Genomic DNA, 14,620 nt, shown 5'->3' on the forward strand with positions numbered 1-14,620 from the left:
TGTGTGTGTTTCTACCTTGTAGTCATAGGCTGAGCTGACCAGTAGATCCCTAGCAGTAGGATGCCATTCTATCAGGTTGACTCTGCGGCTGTGACCCTGAAGCACCTTCCTAGGGAGGGTCATGTTCTGATGGACACCATTGTCTGGGATGTCCCACAGCTTTACCTGTAACACATACAGGGGTCACGCACACACACGACGCATGTCAACACACACACACACAACGCATGTCAACACACACACAACACGCATCAACGCACTAGGGCTGACCCCAATTAGTCGACTGGTTGATTGTTTGGTCATTAGACTGTTGGTCGACCGAGCTTGTTTTAGTCGAGCTCCCATCTCTGTGAACTAATCCATTCTGGAGGCCGAGACTAAAATATTTTTTTTCCCTTTTTTGTTCTACTGTATTATTGACTGTATGTTTTGTTTATTCCATGTGTAACTCTGTGTTGTTGTTTGTGTCGAACTGCTTTGCTTTATCTTGGCCAGGTCACAGTTGTAAATGAGAACTTGTTCTCAACTGGCCTACCTGGTGAAATAAGATAAAAAAATAAATTAAAAAATCTAATAAAATTCGAAAAAGTGGTCGGAGACTCCACATAGAGGGTGTGACGCTTTGCCCCCGGAGGCCAAATCGAGCTCCGTACCGCATCGCCATTGCGCCTCCCAAATGTTGTAACAATATAGCTCCACATTGACATGATTGGTTGACGGTAGGTGGGGGCGGTACCTCCTTTATAAACACAAACTCACTTCCTTCAGGCTATTCTTGCCCCAACTTCTGCTGAGGCCATATCACCGTAAATGATGCATGGCCAATGCAGATGTCGGATTGACCATGCACGCAGAATGCACTTCTCTCCCTCCAGAATGCACTTCTTTCCCCTCCAGAATGCACTTCTCTCCCCTCCAGAATGCACTTCTCTCCCCCCCAGAATGCACTTCTCTCCCTCCAGAATGCACTTCTCTCCCTCCAGAATGCACTTCTCTCCCTCCAGAATGCACTTCTCTCCCTCCAGAATGCACTTCTCTCCCTCCAGAATGCACTTCTCTCCCTCCAGAATGCACTTCTCTCCCTCCAGAATGCACTTCTCTCCCCTCCAGAATGCACTTCTCTCCCCTCCAGAATGCACTTCTCTCCCCTCCAGAATGCACTTCTCTCCCTCCAATTTGTGCACATTCATTGTTTCATAACTTCATTGTGTAAATGTTTTATTTTTTTGTTGCCTTCTATTGTTTGTGCTAGAATAATTACAAGGTTATATTGAATACTGTTTTATGCAATAGAATAGGGTTGTATTGTTACTTTCTCATCTGTGTCTGTGTGAACTGAGAGGAGCCTCAGAAGCTTTGGGTTGGCAACTGATTTACAAATGGCTTGGTGATAATACCACATTCCATGAGTAGTGTCTGTGTGTCCCTAACCTTCATAGTGACTCTGTACCGATACTCCACTGTATATAGTGTAGCTATTGTTATTTTACTGCTGCTATTTATTTACTTGTTCTTTTTTATTTTTTTATTTCTTATTCATATTTTTTGGTTAAACTGCATTGTTGATTAAGGGCTTGTAAGTAAGCGTTTCACCTGTTCACCTGTTGTATTCAGCATTTCACTGTAAGGTCTACACCTGTTGTATTCAGCATTTCACTGTAAGGTCTACACCTGTTGTATTCAGCATTTCACTGTAAGGTCTACTACACCTGTTGTATTCAGCATTTCACTGTAAGGTCTACTACACCTGTTGTATTCAGCATTTCACTGTAAGGTCTACCTACACCTGTTGTATTCAGCATTTCACTGTAAGGTCTACAACACCTGTTGTATTCAGCATTTCACTGTAAGGTCTACTACACCTGTTGTATTCAGTGTTTCACTGTAAGGTCTACCTACACCTGTTGTATTCAGTGTTTCACTGTAAGGTCTACCTACACCTGTTGTATTCAGCATTTCACTGTCAGGTCTACTACACCTGTTGTATTCAGCATTTCACTGTAAGGTCTACTACACCTGTTGTATTCAGCATTTCACTGTAAGGTCTACTACACCTGTTGTATTCAGCATTTCACTGTCAGGTCTACTACACCTGTTGTATTCAGCATTTCACTGTGAGGTCTACACCTGTTGTATTCAGCATTTCACTGTGAGGTCTACTACACCTGTTGTATTCAGCATTTCACTGTAAGGTCTACTACACCTGTTGTATTCAGCATTTCACTGTGAGGTCTACTACACCTGTTGTATTCAGCATTTCACTGTAAGGTCTACCTACACCTGTTGTATTCAGCATTTCACTGTAAGGTCTACTACACCTGTTGTATTCAGCATTTCACTGTGAGGTCTACTACACCTGTTGTATTCAGTGTTTCACTGTAAGGTCTACCTACACCTGTTGTATTCAGCATTTCACTGTAAGGTCTACTACACCTGTTGTATTCAGCATTTCACTGTAAGGTCTACTACACCTGTTGTATTCAGCATTTCACTGTAAGGTCTACTACACCTGTTGTATTCAGCATTTCACTGTAAGGTCTACCTACACCTGTTGTATTCAGCATTTCACTGTAAGGTCTACCTACACCTGTTGTATTCAGCATTTCACTGTAAGGTCTACACATGTTGTATTCAGCATTTCACTGTGAGGTCTACTACACCTGTTGTATTCAGCATTTCACTGTAAGGTCTACCTACACCTGTTGTATTCAGCATTTCACTGTAAGGTCTACTACACCTGTTGTATTCAGCATTTCACTGTAAGGTCTACCTACACCTGTTGTATTCAGCATTTCACTGTAAGGTCTACTACACCTGTTGTATTCAGCATTTCACTGTAAGGTCTACTACACCTGTTGTATTCAGCATTTCACTGTAAGGTCTACTACACCTGTTGTATTCAGCGTTTCACTGTAAGGTCTACCTACACCCTGTTGTATTCAGCATTTCACTGTAAGGTCTACTACACCTGTTGTATTCAGCATTTCACTGTAAGGTCTACTACACCTGTTGTATTCAGCATTTCACTGTGAGGTCTACTACACCTGTTGTATTCAGCATTTCACTGTGAGGTCTACCTACACCTGTTGTATTCAGCATTTCACTGTGAGGTCTACTACACCTGTTGTATTCAGCATTTCACTGTGAGGTCTACTACACCTGTTGTATTCAGCATTTCACTGTGAGGTCTACCTACACCTGTTGTATTCAGCATTTCACTGTAAGGTCTACCTACACCTGTTGTATTCAGCATTTCACTGTAAGGTCTACTACACCTGTTGTATTCAGCATTTCACTGTGAGGTCTACTACACCTGTTGTATTCAGCATTTCACTGTGAGGTCTACCTACACCTGTTGTATTCAGCATTTCACTGTAAGGTCTACCTACACCTGTTGTATTCAGCATTTCACTGTAAGGTCTACTACACCTGTTGTATTCAGCATTTCACTGTGAGGTCTACTACACCTGTTGTATTCAGTGTTTCACTGTAAGGTCTACCTACACCTGTTGTATTCAGCATTTCACTGTAAGGTCTACTACACCTGTTGTATTCAGCATTTCACTGTAAGGTCTACTACACCTGTTGTATTCAGCATTTCACTGTCTACTACACCTGTTGTATTCAGCATTTCACTGTCAGGTCTACTACACCTGTTGTATTCAGCATTTCACTGTAAGGTCTACTACACCTGTTGTATTCAGCATTTCACTGTAAGGTCTACACCTGTTGTATTCAGCATTTCACTGTGAGGTCTACCACACCTGTTGTATTCAGCATTTCACTGTAAGGTCTACTACACCTGTTGTATTCAGCATTTCACTGTGAGGTCTACTACATCTGTTGTATTCAGCATTTCACTGTGAGGTCTACCACACCTGTTGTATTCAGCATTTCACTGTAAGGTCTACTACACCTGTTGTATTCAGCGCACGTGACAAATAAACTTTGATTTGAGAAAATAAAGAGTTATAACCTAACCCTGTTTATGTGGGCTTTAACACCATTAGGTGACCGTTATTAATTCTCCATTAATGCGATAAATAAATTACAAAAGTTCAATTGTTCTGAAGAAATCTAAAAGTCCTTTGAACTAGAATAATTACCACAACATGTTAGTGTTTATCAATTACATATTTCACCAGTAGAACATTTACCATTAATTCCTATCATTTCTAATCTACAATGTTGGTTACTTTAGGTTACGGTCATTTCTTTCAATGCGTTCAATATTATTGTACCAGTCTTCCTGTTCTCATTGTCGGAGTGGACACATTGTTTGTAGAGTGCACAACCTATACTACACATGTGAGAAACAAGTTTGGGTTTATTTAATTCCATTCTACGAGTTCTGTCAATTTAGTCACTGTCTTTTGTTTGAAGAGCTCCTGTCAATGTTGATTTACACATAGAAGTAGGCCTATAGGCTAGCTGGCCTGATTTACACATAGAAGTAGGCCTATAGGCTAGCTGGCCTGATTTACACATAGAAGTAGGCCTATAGGCTAGCTGGCCTGATTTACACATAGAAGTAGGCCTATAGGCTAGCTGGCCTGATTTACACATAGAAGTAGGCCTATAGGCTAGCTGGCCTGATTTACACATAGAAGTAGGCCTATAGGCTAGCTGGCCTGATTTACACATAGAAGTAGGCCTATAGGCTAGCTGGCCTGATTTACACATAGAAGTAGGCCTATAGGCTAGCTGGCCTGATTTACACATAGAAGTAGGCCTATAGGCTAGCTGGCCTGATTTACACATAGAAGTAGACCTATAGGCTAGCTGGCTTGCGGGCAAATGTAGACATATAAATGTGCCCATTTTGGGGTTCTGATAGTATTTCTGATTGGCTTAACGCACCACCACTAATGACCTGCGGAGCTTCTCAATGTAATGTTTTCTTCACCTCAAACAGCAAGCAAACAAAGTCTGTCTTTACATCACATTGAGAATGACAATAGTTCCTCAATGTATTGGAAAATTCTGTCCAGCTCTCCCCCTGTCGATAACCACTCAGCATGAAAGGGAAAAATGTCCTGCTCTGATCCAGTGGAAACGTCATAAAATAGGCCTACCTGATTACTCCTTATCAGTGTTTGACTTGGGCTGAAATAGGTTCCGTTACTCATTTTGGGTGATGCTACTGTTTATATTTAGGTGCAGGAGCTCCACAATACTTTTGAGATAATATTCTATAAGAGGAACAGGAGCTCAATCAGTAGAACATTTGAGGTGCCGGTACTCGGCTCCGGTGAGCTCCCGCCCAAGTCAAGCACTGCTTCTTATCCCTTGCTCAAATAGCCCACAGCTGGCTGTGTCTGTCCCAAGCTCACTGGCACAGGAAACTGAGGACCCAGAATATTTTATACAATGTTGCAAGTTTGCTAGCACATGCTTAAGGCTAAAGTTAATAGTTGATTTTTAAAAAATGATTCAAGTTCGTTGCAGACAGGCAATGTGATTTTATTCAATATTTATTTTTATCAGGCTGCAATGTTTTTATTTGTTGGCTTTTATGTAGACTATTTTAACATAGTTGGCCAACGGCAATATAAGTTACTTCTTAGGTTTGTATCATTTTCATTTAGATAGAATTTTGATTAACTACATGACAATTATTTTAAGATATGAAGACATTATAAATTAAATAAAACTGTTTAAAAAAAAATGTGCAAATGAAAACCGTAACTGGCATGCCGATATGTAGAAATGGTAAGATAAATTGGCATTCAACATGAGAAAGGTTTCCGACTATTAGCAGCCTATTAGCAGCAACTTCAGGAGAGTAATGGCAGAATGTGAGAAAGCCAGCAGGAGCATGAGGAGAATAGTTGGGTCAGGTTATTTTTTCTTTTTCTGGTTATCTAGATCTCTGGCGCTCTCTTGAGGCATTTGTCTTATTTAATTCAATCGTAAGCTCAACGCATCAGACAAGCTCAGTACATGTAGTTGATATTATTAACCAATAGGGTGTGTCTATATATGGAAAAATACACGTTTAAAAATGTCCAGCAATTGATTGGTCGAAAGAACAGACGACTTTCGTGTTGACCAAGATTTTTTTTTGTCGGGGACAGCCCTACACACACTCAACACACACACACACACACACAACACATGTCAACACACACACACACACACAACACACGTCCACACACAACACACGTCCACACACGTCCACACACACACACACACACACACACACACACACACACACACACACACACACACACACACACACACACACACACACACACACACACACACACACACACACACACACACACACACACACACACACACACACACACACACACACACACACACACACACACACACACACACACACACTCACAGCTTCAATTCAGCACTGGGAATAAAGACAGTTTCAAAGAATGTTTTGAAACATCAGAGTTCATATCCACTGTGGACTAATTAGGAGTCAACAGGTTATAGTGTGTACTAACAACTACTGTGGTTGTATATATGTGTATAGTGTGTACTAACGACTACTGTGGCTGTATATCAGTGTATAGTGTGTACTAAAAACTATTGTGGTTGTATATATGTGTATAGTGTGTACTAACGACTACTGTGGCTGTATATCAGTGTATAGTGTTTACTAACAACTATTGTGGTTGTATATATGTGTATAGTGTGTACTAACGACTACTGTGGCTGTATATCAGTGTATAGTGTGTACTAACAACTACTGTGCATGTATATCAGTGTATAGCATGTACTAACGACTACTGTGGCTGTATATCAGGGTATAGTGTGTACTAACAACTATTGTGGTTGTATATATGTGTATAGTGTGTACTAACGACTACTGTGGCTGAATATCAGTGTATAGTGTTTACTAACAACTACTGTGGTTGTATATATGTGTATAGTGTGTACTAACGACTACTGTGGCTGTATATCAGTGTATAGTGTGTACTAACAACTACTGTGCATGTATATATGTATATAGTGTGTACTAGCGACTACTGTGGCTGTATATCAGTGTATAGTGTTTACTAACATCTACTGTGGTTGTATATATGTGTATAGTGTGTACTAACGACTACTGTGCATGTATATCTGTGTATAGTGTGTACTAATGACTACTATGCATGTATATCTGTGTATAGTGTGTACTAACGACTACTGTGCATGTATATCTGTGTATAGTGTGTACTAATGACTACTATGCATGTATATCTGTGTATAGTGTGTACTAATGACTACTATGCATGTATATCTGTGTATAGTGTGTACTAATGACTACTGTGCATGTATATCTGTGTATAGTGTGTATTAATGACTACTATGCATGTATATCTGTGTATAGTGTGTACTAACGACTACTATGCATGTATATCTGTGTATAGTGTGTACTAATGACTACTATGTGTGCATATCTGTGTATAGTGTGTACTAATGACTACTATGCATGTATATCTGTGTATAGTGTGTACTAACGACTACTATGCATGTATATCTGTGTATAGTGTGTACTAATGACTACTATGCATGTATATCAGTGTATAGTGTGTACTAACGACTACTGTGCATGTATATCTGTGTATAGTGTGTACTAATGACTACTATGTGTGCATATCTGTAGTACTGACGGTGCAGTCCTCAGAGCAGGAGGCGATGCAGTGGTCATCAAAGGGATTCCACTTGACATCCAACACCCTGGCACTGTGACCACACACCCTGGGGTGTTGGGGGTCTACTTTACCAGTCTGGAGAGAACGAGGAGGTAAGGAAGAAGGAGAATAAGAGAGCCAGGAGAAAGAAGAGGAGGTGAGGAAGAGGGGGGATACAAATAATGCTTAAAAAGAGATCAGGATAGTGAACGTACAACATGGTGTATAATGCATTCACTAGGCTTGTCAAGCAATAATTTAACATACACACGACTAAATCAGACCAGTAAAAATCATCTGACAGCAGGAAGAGGACGTGGTGTAACTCGGAAATTACGTAAACAGGAAGTGAAGTCACTCAGTAACTTGGGAGAGGCTATACCAAAGATGATGGATATACAGACAAGATGTATGTCTCTCTGCCCTAACAATGGAATGGGAGTTGTTGTCCACAAAGCGGTACGGCGGGCTGTCCAGCTTAAACCTACCATTTCTTTGGATTGGTGGATACATCTCATTATTGTAATCCTTTTTTAAATATTCAATTAGAGTTGTTGAGGGAAGTAGCTAGGTGGTGTAGCTAATATCAGGCCAGTAAGGAGAGGGAAGTAGCTAGCTAGTGTAGCTAATATCAGGCCAGTAAGGAGAGGGGAGTAGCTAGCTAGTGTAGCTAATATCAGGCCAGTAAGGAGAGGGGAGTAGCTAGCTAGTGTAGCTAATATCAGACCAGTAAGGAGAGGGGAGTAGCTAGCTAGTGTAGCTATTATCAGGCCAGTAAGGAGAGGGAAGTAGCTAGCTAGTGTAGCTAATATCAGGCCAGTAAGGAGAGGGAAGTAGCTAGCTAGTGTAGCTAATATCAGTCGAGTAAGGAGAGGGAAGTAGCTAGCTAGTGTAGCTATTATCAGGCCAGTAAGGAGAGGGAAGTAGCTAGCTAGTGTAGCTATTATCAGGCCAGTAAGGAGAGGGGAGTAGCTAGCTAGTGTAGCTAATATCAGGCCAGTAAGGAGAGGGGAGTAGCTAGCTAGTGTAGCTATTATCAGGCCAGTAAGGAGAGGGGAGTAGCTAGCTAGTGTAGCTAATATCAGGCCAGTAAGGAGAGGGGAGTAGCTAGCTAGTGTAGCTAATATCAGGCCAGTAAGGAGAGGGGAGTAGCTAGCTAGTGTAGCTATTATCAGGCCAGTAAGGAGAGGGAAGTAGCTAGCTAGTGTAGCTAATATCAGGCCAGTAAGGAGAGGGAAGTAGCTAGCTAGTGTAGCTAATATCAGGCCAGTAAGGAGAGGGAAGTAGCTAGCTATTGTAGCTAATATCAGGCCAGTAAGGAGAGGGAAGTAGCTAGCTAGTGTAGCTAATATCAGGCCAGTAAGGAGGGGGGAGTAGCTAGCTAGTGTAGCTATTATCAGGCCAGTAAGGAGAGGGAAGTAGCTAGCTAGTGTAGCTATTATCAGACCAGTAAGGAGAGGGAAGTAGCTAGCTAGTGTAGCTATTATCAGGCCAGTAAGGAGAGGGAAGTAGCTAGCTAGTGTAGCTAATATCAGGCCAGTAAGGAGAGGGAAGTAGCTAGCTAGTGTAGCTAATATCAGGCCAGTAAGGAGAGGGAAGTAGCTAGCTAGTGTAGCTAATATCAGGCCAGTAAGGAGAGAGAAGTAGCTAGCTAGTGTAGCTAATATCAGGCCAGTAAGGAGAGGGAAGTAGCTAGCTAGTGTAGATAATATCAGGCCAGTAAGGAAAGGGAAGTAGCTAGCTAGTGTAGCTAATATCAGGCCAGTAAGGAGAGGGAAGTAGCTAGCTAGTGTAGCTAATATCAGGCCAGTAAGGAGAGGGAAGTAGCTAGCTAGTGTAGCTAATATCAGGCAGTAAGGAGAGGGAAGTAGCTAGCTAGTGTAGCTAATATCAGGCCAGTAAGGAGAGGGAAGTAGCTAGCTAGTGTAGCTAATATCAGGCCAGTAAGGAGAGGGAAGTAGCTAGCTAGTGTAGCTAATATCAGGCCAGTAAGGAGAGGGAAGTTGCTAGCTAGTGTAGCTAATATCAGGCCAGGGTGACAGGCTTTTGTAGTCCAATAAAAACGGAATGATTCTTAACAATCTCACGACTTCAGCAGACAAGTTTTAAACTCTTGAAGAAGTTTCTAGCCACAACCATAATAATAAACTAAACTGGCTGGGCAGGCCTCATAAGGATGAACCAAATCTGTTTGTCGATCCCCACTCAACTCTCGCTGTGTTAACATGCATCATCATTTTTTGGGGGGCACCGGACGTGTCCGTATAGCCTCTCTCCGGTAACGTACGTGATGGATGGAGAGGACCAAGAAAGCACCGCCCCCGGAGCATTCCGTTACTATGGCAATGAAGAGTGGGTTGACGGAGCAGTAGTGGTTGTCATGGACGCTGTGCGTGATCGGGATTCCGTGGTAACCGTGGTCTTTGGTGGAGGCCTTACCGTAGACGTGACGGAATTTAGAACTACGGTACGGAGGGCACCATGACATCTAAGAAGAGGAGGAAGATTACAATGTTAATGATGATGATTACAGACAGAGAGAGAGTGAGAGCGAGAGAGACAGAGAGAGAGACACAGAGAGAGAGACACAGAGAGAGAGACACAGAGAGACACAGAGAGAGAGACACAGAGAGAGTGAGAGCGAGAGAGAGAGAGAGAGAGAGAGAGAGACAGACAGACAGACAGAGAGTGAGAGAGAGACAGATAGAGAGAGAGTGAGAGAGAGCGAGAGAGAGAGTGAGAGAGAGAGAGCAAGAGAGAGAGCGAGAGAGAGAGTGAGAGAGAGAGTGAGAGAGAGAGTGAGAGAGAGGTTACTCCTCATGTTTTTCCTGTCCATATCGTCTTCCTATAATAAGACTAAGAATAGACTAACCTTTCTATCGTCCTATTGACTTCTCTCATACATAATGCATCGTTTTCCTCCTGGTTTACAGTGTGTTCTTAGTGAATCTTTAATCCGTAACACCCTCTCCCGTTGCCTGCCTGGGACAACAAACAATGGCGCACGCGACCTTTGACGTTTGATCTTTAGGGAGGACAATAGAGTCGACAGTGTAATAAGTAATGGAAGACAACACAAAGCAACATACCAACAACTAGTATTACCTCTAAACAGGAATGGAAATTAAGCTAGCCAGCCAGCTGGCTAGTACTTTTCAGACTGGGCTAGTAGAAAATATGCCAGACTAGCTCTGTGGCTAATTATGTCTTTTCAAGTACCGCATCGCACGGAGTTTGGACCTAATGTTTCCTGGGCTGGTGGAAATCACAGTCTATTAGCCCGGCTGGCCAGTGCCCCAAATCCTTAAGTTCCATCAATGTCTCTAAGAGTAGATGTAGCCTAAGACTGTGTTAGTCCACTGAGCTAAAGCCTAGAGGGTTCTGAGGCAAGATAAGAGTGTTGGGGTCACCAGTAGGTTTGACCTCTCACCTCACTACCTCAACTGCACAGCAGGTTACTCATAAAACCACAAAACATTGTTATATACAGCGTCTTTACAAAGTGTTCACACCCCTTTACCGTTTCCTCATGTTGTTGTTGTTACAGTCTGAATTTAAAATGGATTACATTTTTTTTTTTAAATCATCACTGACCTACACACAATACCACACCACATGATGTCAAAGTCAAATTTTGTTTTGGGATTTTTTTTAAACAAATTTATGAAAAATGAAAAGCTGAAATGTCTTGTGTCAGTAAGTTTTCAACTCCTTTGTTATGGCAAGACTACATTTTATTTATTTATTTTAACAAAATAAATTCATTAGTAAAAAATGTGCTTAATTCAAAAGGAAAAAAGTCGCATAATAAAGTTGCATGGACTCATGATGTTTAACCATGATTTTAGAAAGACTACCTCATCTCTGTACCCCACACATACAGATAACTGTAAGGTCCCTCAGTAGAGCAGTGAATGTCAAACACAGATTCAACCACAAAGACCAGGGAGGTTTTCCAATGCTTCACAAAGAAGGGCACCTATTGGTAGATGGGTAAAAACATTTAAAAAAGCAGACATTGAATATCCCTTTGAGCATGGTGAAGTTACTAATTACACTTTGGATGCTGTATTAATACACCCAGTCACTACAAAGATACAGGTGTCCTTCCTAACTCAGTTGCCGGAAAGGAAGGAAACCGCTCAGGGATTTCACCATGAGGTCACCATGGTGACTTTAAAATAATTACAGTGTTTAATGGCTGTGATAGCTCTTAGAGACTTACCCAGAAAGACTCACAGCTCTTAGAGACTTACCCAGAAAGACTCACAGCTCTTAGAGACTTACCCAGAAAGACTCACAGCTCTTAGAGACTTACCCAGAAAGACTCACAGCTCTTAGAGACTTACCCAGAAAGACTCACATCTGTAATGACTGCCAAAGGGGATTCTAACATGTATTGACTCAGGGAGGTGTGAATACTTATGTAAAATGAGATATTTCTGTATTTCATGTTCAATAAATTTGCAGAAATGTCAACAAAAAAAACAACATGTTTTCACTTTGTCATTATGGGGTATTGTTGTGTGTAGATGGGTGAGACATTTATTTTATTTAATCCATTATGAATTCAGGCTGTAACACAACAAAATGTGGATTAAGTCAAGGGGTATGAATACTTTCTGAAGGCACTGTATATACAGTACTGTAGCACCCAATATGCCCTGGAATTGTAACAATATAATAATATACGCCAATTCATCCAAAGCGACATGCATGCATACATTTCTTACGTATGGGTGATACCGGGAATCAAACCCACTCTCCTGGAGTTGCATTGCTCTACCAACTGAGCTACGGAAGACCACGCGTCAATTTAGCCTGACTACGGAAGACCACGCGTCAATTTAGCCTGACTACGGAAGACCACGCGTCAACATAGCCTGATTACGGAGGACCACGCGTCAACATAGCCTGACTAGTATCAATAAGGTGTCACCTGTTCGCTTTTCTGTTCAACCATGAGACAGTAGCATACGCTTTGAAAAAACATCAACAAGTGTTCAAAATGAGTTTAAGAAGCCACCGCCATAAGCATGTCTGCTGCTTGGTCTTACCTTTGAGACGGTCCTACATCCAGAGCCTCCGATACAATAATCACCTTACAGCATCTCATAGACTAACGGACGCGCTCTCTCTCTCTCTGTGTGTGTTTTCTGGCTGCGCACGGGGCGTGGCGTGTCTTAAGTCATTGGGTCGGCCGGGCAGGCAGGGCGGAGGTTTTGTATCGCGGCGGTCATGCATAAATAACACCGCAGGCTACAATACAGGCACATCACTTCACAGGTCGTTGTTTGATAACTATGATATAATTTCATAACAATAGTCAGTCACACTACTATTATAAACAGCATAACATAACCACTCATTCTACCAAAAGCTAGCTAGTGCCTTCACAAATTATTCATACCCTTTGACTTACCCCACATTTTGTTGTTACAGCCTGAATTACATGTTATTAAATTGATTTCTCACCCATCTACACACAATACCCCATAATGACGAAGTGAAAACATGTTTAGACATTTTTGTACATTTATTGAACATGAAATACAGAAATGTCTCATTTACATAAGTATTCACACCCCCCTGAGTCAATACATGTTAGAATCACCTTTAGCAGCGAATACAGCTGTGGGTCTTTCTGGGTTGTACAATATAGAAAATTCTTCCAAACTCTGTCAAATTGGTTGTTGATCATCGCTAGACAACGATGTCACTTGTTTAGTTATTTTCTTCAATCCACATAACGTATCATTAATGTTTTTTAGTGTTTTTTTTGCCATAGATAATAAGATAAGTCTTGCCATAGATAATTTTTTCCCCACACAAATTTCGTGATATCCAGTATTGTCCCATCGCTGCAACTCCCCTACGGACTCGGGAGAGGCTAAGATCGAGAGCCATGTGTCCTCTGAAACACGACCCTGCCAAGCCTCACTGCTTCTTGACACACTGCTCGCTTAACCTGGAAGACAGCAGCACCAATGTGTCGGGGGAAACACTGTCCAGCTGGTGACCGTAGGTCAGCTTGCAGGCGCCAGGGCCCGCCACAAGGAGTCGCTAGAGGACGATCGGACAAGGAAAACGCGGCAGGCCAAACGCTCCCCTAACCCGGACGACCCTGGGCTAATTGTGCGCCGCCTCATGGGTCTCCCAGTCACGGCCGGCTGTGACACAGCCTAGGATCAAACCCGGGTCTGTAGTGACGCCTCAAGCACTGCGACTCAGTGCCTAAGGCCACTGCTTCACTCGGGAGGCCCAAGCCAATTTAAGTCAAAACTGTAACTAGGCCACTCGGGAATATTCAGTGTCTTGGTAAGCAACTCCAGTGTAGATTTGGCCTTTTGTTTTAGGTTATTGTGCTGCTGAAAGGTGAATTCATCTCCCAGTGTCTGGAAAGCAGACTGAACCAGGTTTTCCTCTAGGATTTTGCCTGTGCTTAAAGCTGTATTCCGTTTCTTTTTATCCTAACAAACATATTGCCGATGACAAGCATACCCATAACATGATGCAGCCACCACCATACTTGAAATTATGAAGCGTGGCACTCAGTGATGTATTGTGTTGGATTTGCACCAGACATAACGCTTTTATTGAGGATATAAAGTTGATTTCTTTGCCACATTTTTTGTAGTATTACTTTACTGCCTTATTGCAAACAGGATGCATGTTTTGGAATATTTTTTATTCTGTACAGGCTTCCTTCTTTTCACTCTGTCATTTAGGTTAGTATTGTGAAGTAACTACAATGTTGTTGATCCATCCTCAGTTTTCTCCCATCACAGCCATTAAACTCTGGAACTGTTCTAAAGTCATCATTGGCTTCATTGTGAAATCCCTGAGGGGTTTCCTTCCTCTACACCAACTGAGTTAGGAAGGACGCCTGTATCTTTGTAGTGACTGGGTTTATTAATACACCATCCAATGTGTAATTAGTACCATTCTCAAAGGGATATTCAATGACTGCTTTTTCTATT

At 41.9% G+C, this 14,620-nt stretch overlaps 1 protein-coding gene across 1 annotated transcript in view; it reads right to left on the minus strand.

The window, feature by feature from the left end:
* Positions 1–12,935, minus strand: part of LOC139561864 (coronin-2A-like) — a 26,069-nt gene extending 13,134 nt beyond the window's left edge. The window contains exons 1-4 of the mRNA XM_071379205.1: positions 12,698–12,935; positions 9,928–10,128; positions 7,620–7,736; positions 16–165 (exon numbers count right to left, since the gene is read on the minus strand). Of these exons, the coding sequence (XP_071235306.1) occupies positions 16–165; positions 7,620–7,736; positions 9,928–10,128 (468 nt within the window). The 5' untranslated portion in view covers positions 12,698–12,935. The remainder of the gene's footprint in view (positions 1–15; positions 166–7,619; positions 7,737–9,927; positions 10,129–12,697) is intronic.
* Between the last annotated feature and the right edge of the window lie 1,685 nt (positions 12,936–14,620).

The sequence above is a fragment of the Salvelinus alpinus genome, chromosome 31 (assembly GCF_045679555.1).
Source record: "Salvelinus alpinus chromosome 31, SLU_Salpinus.1, whole genome shotgun sequence".
Classification (NCBI taxonomy): Eukaryota; Metazoa; Chordata; class Actinopteri; order Salmoniformes; family Salmonidae; genus Salvelinus; species Salvelinus alpinus.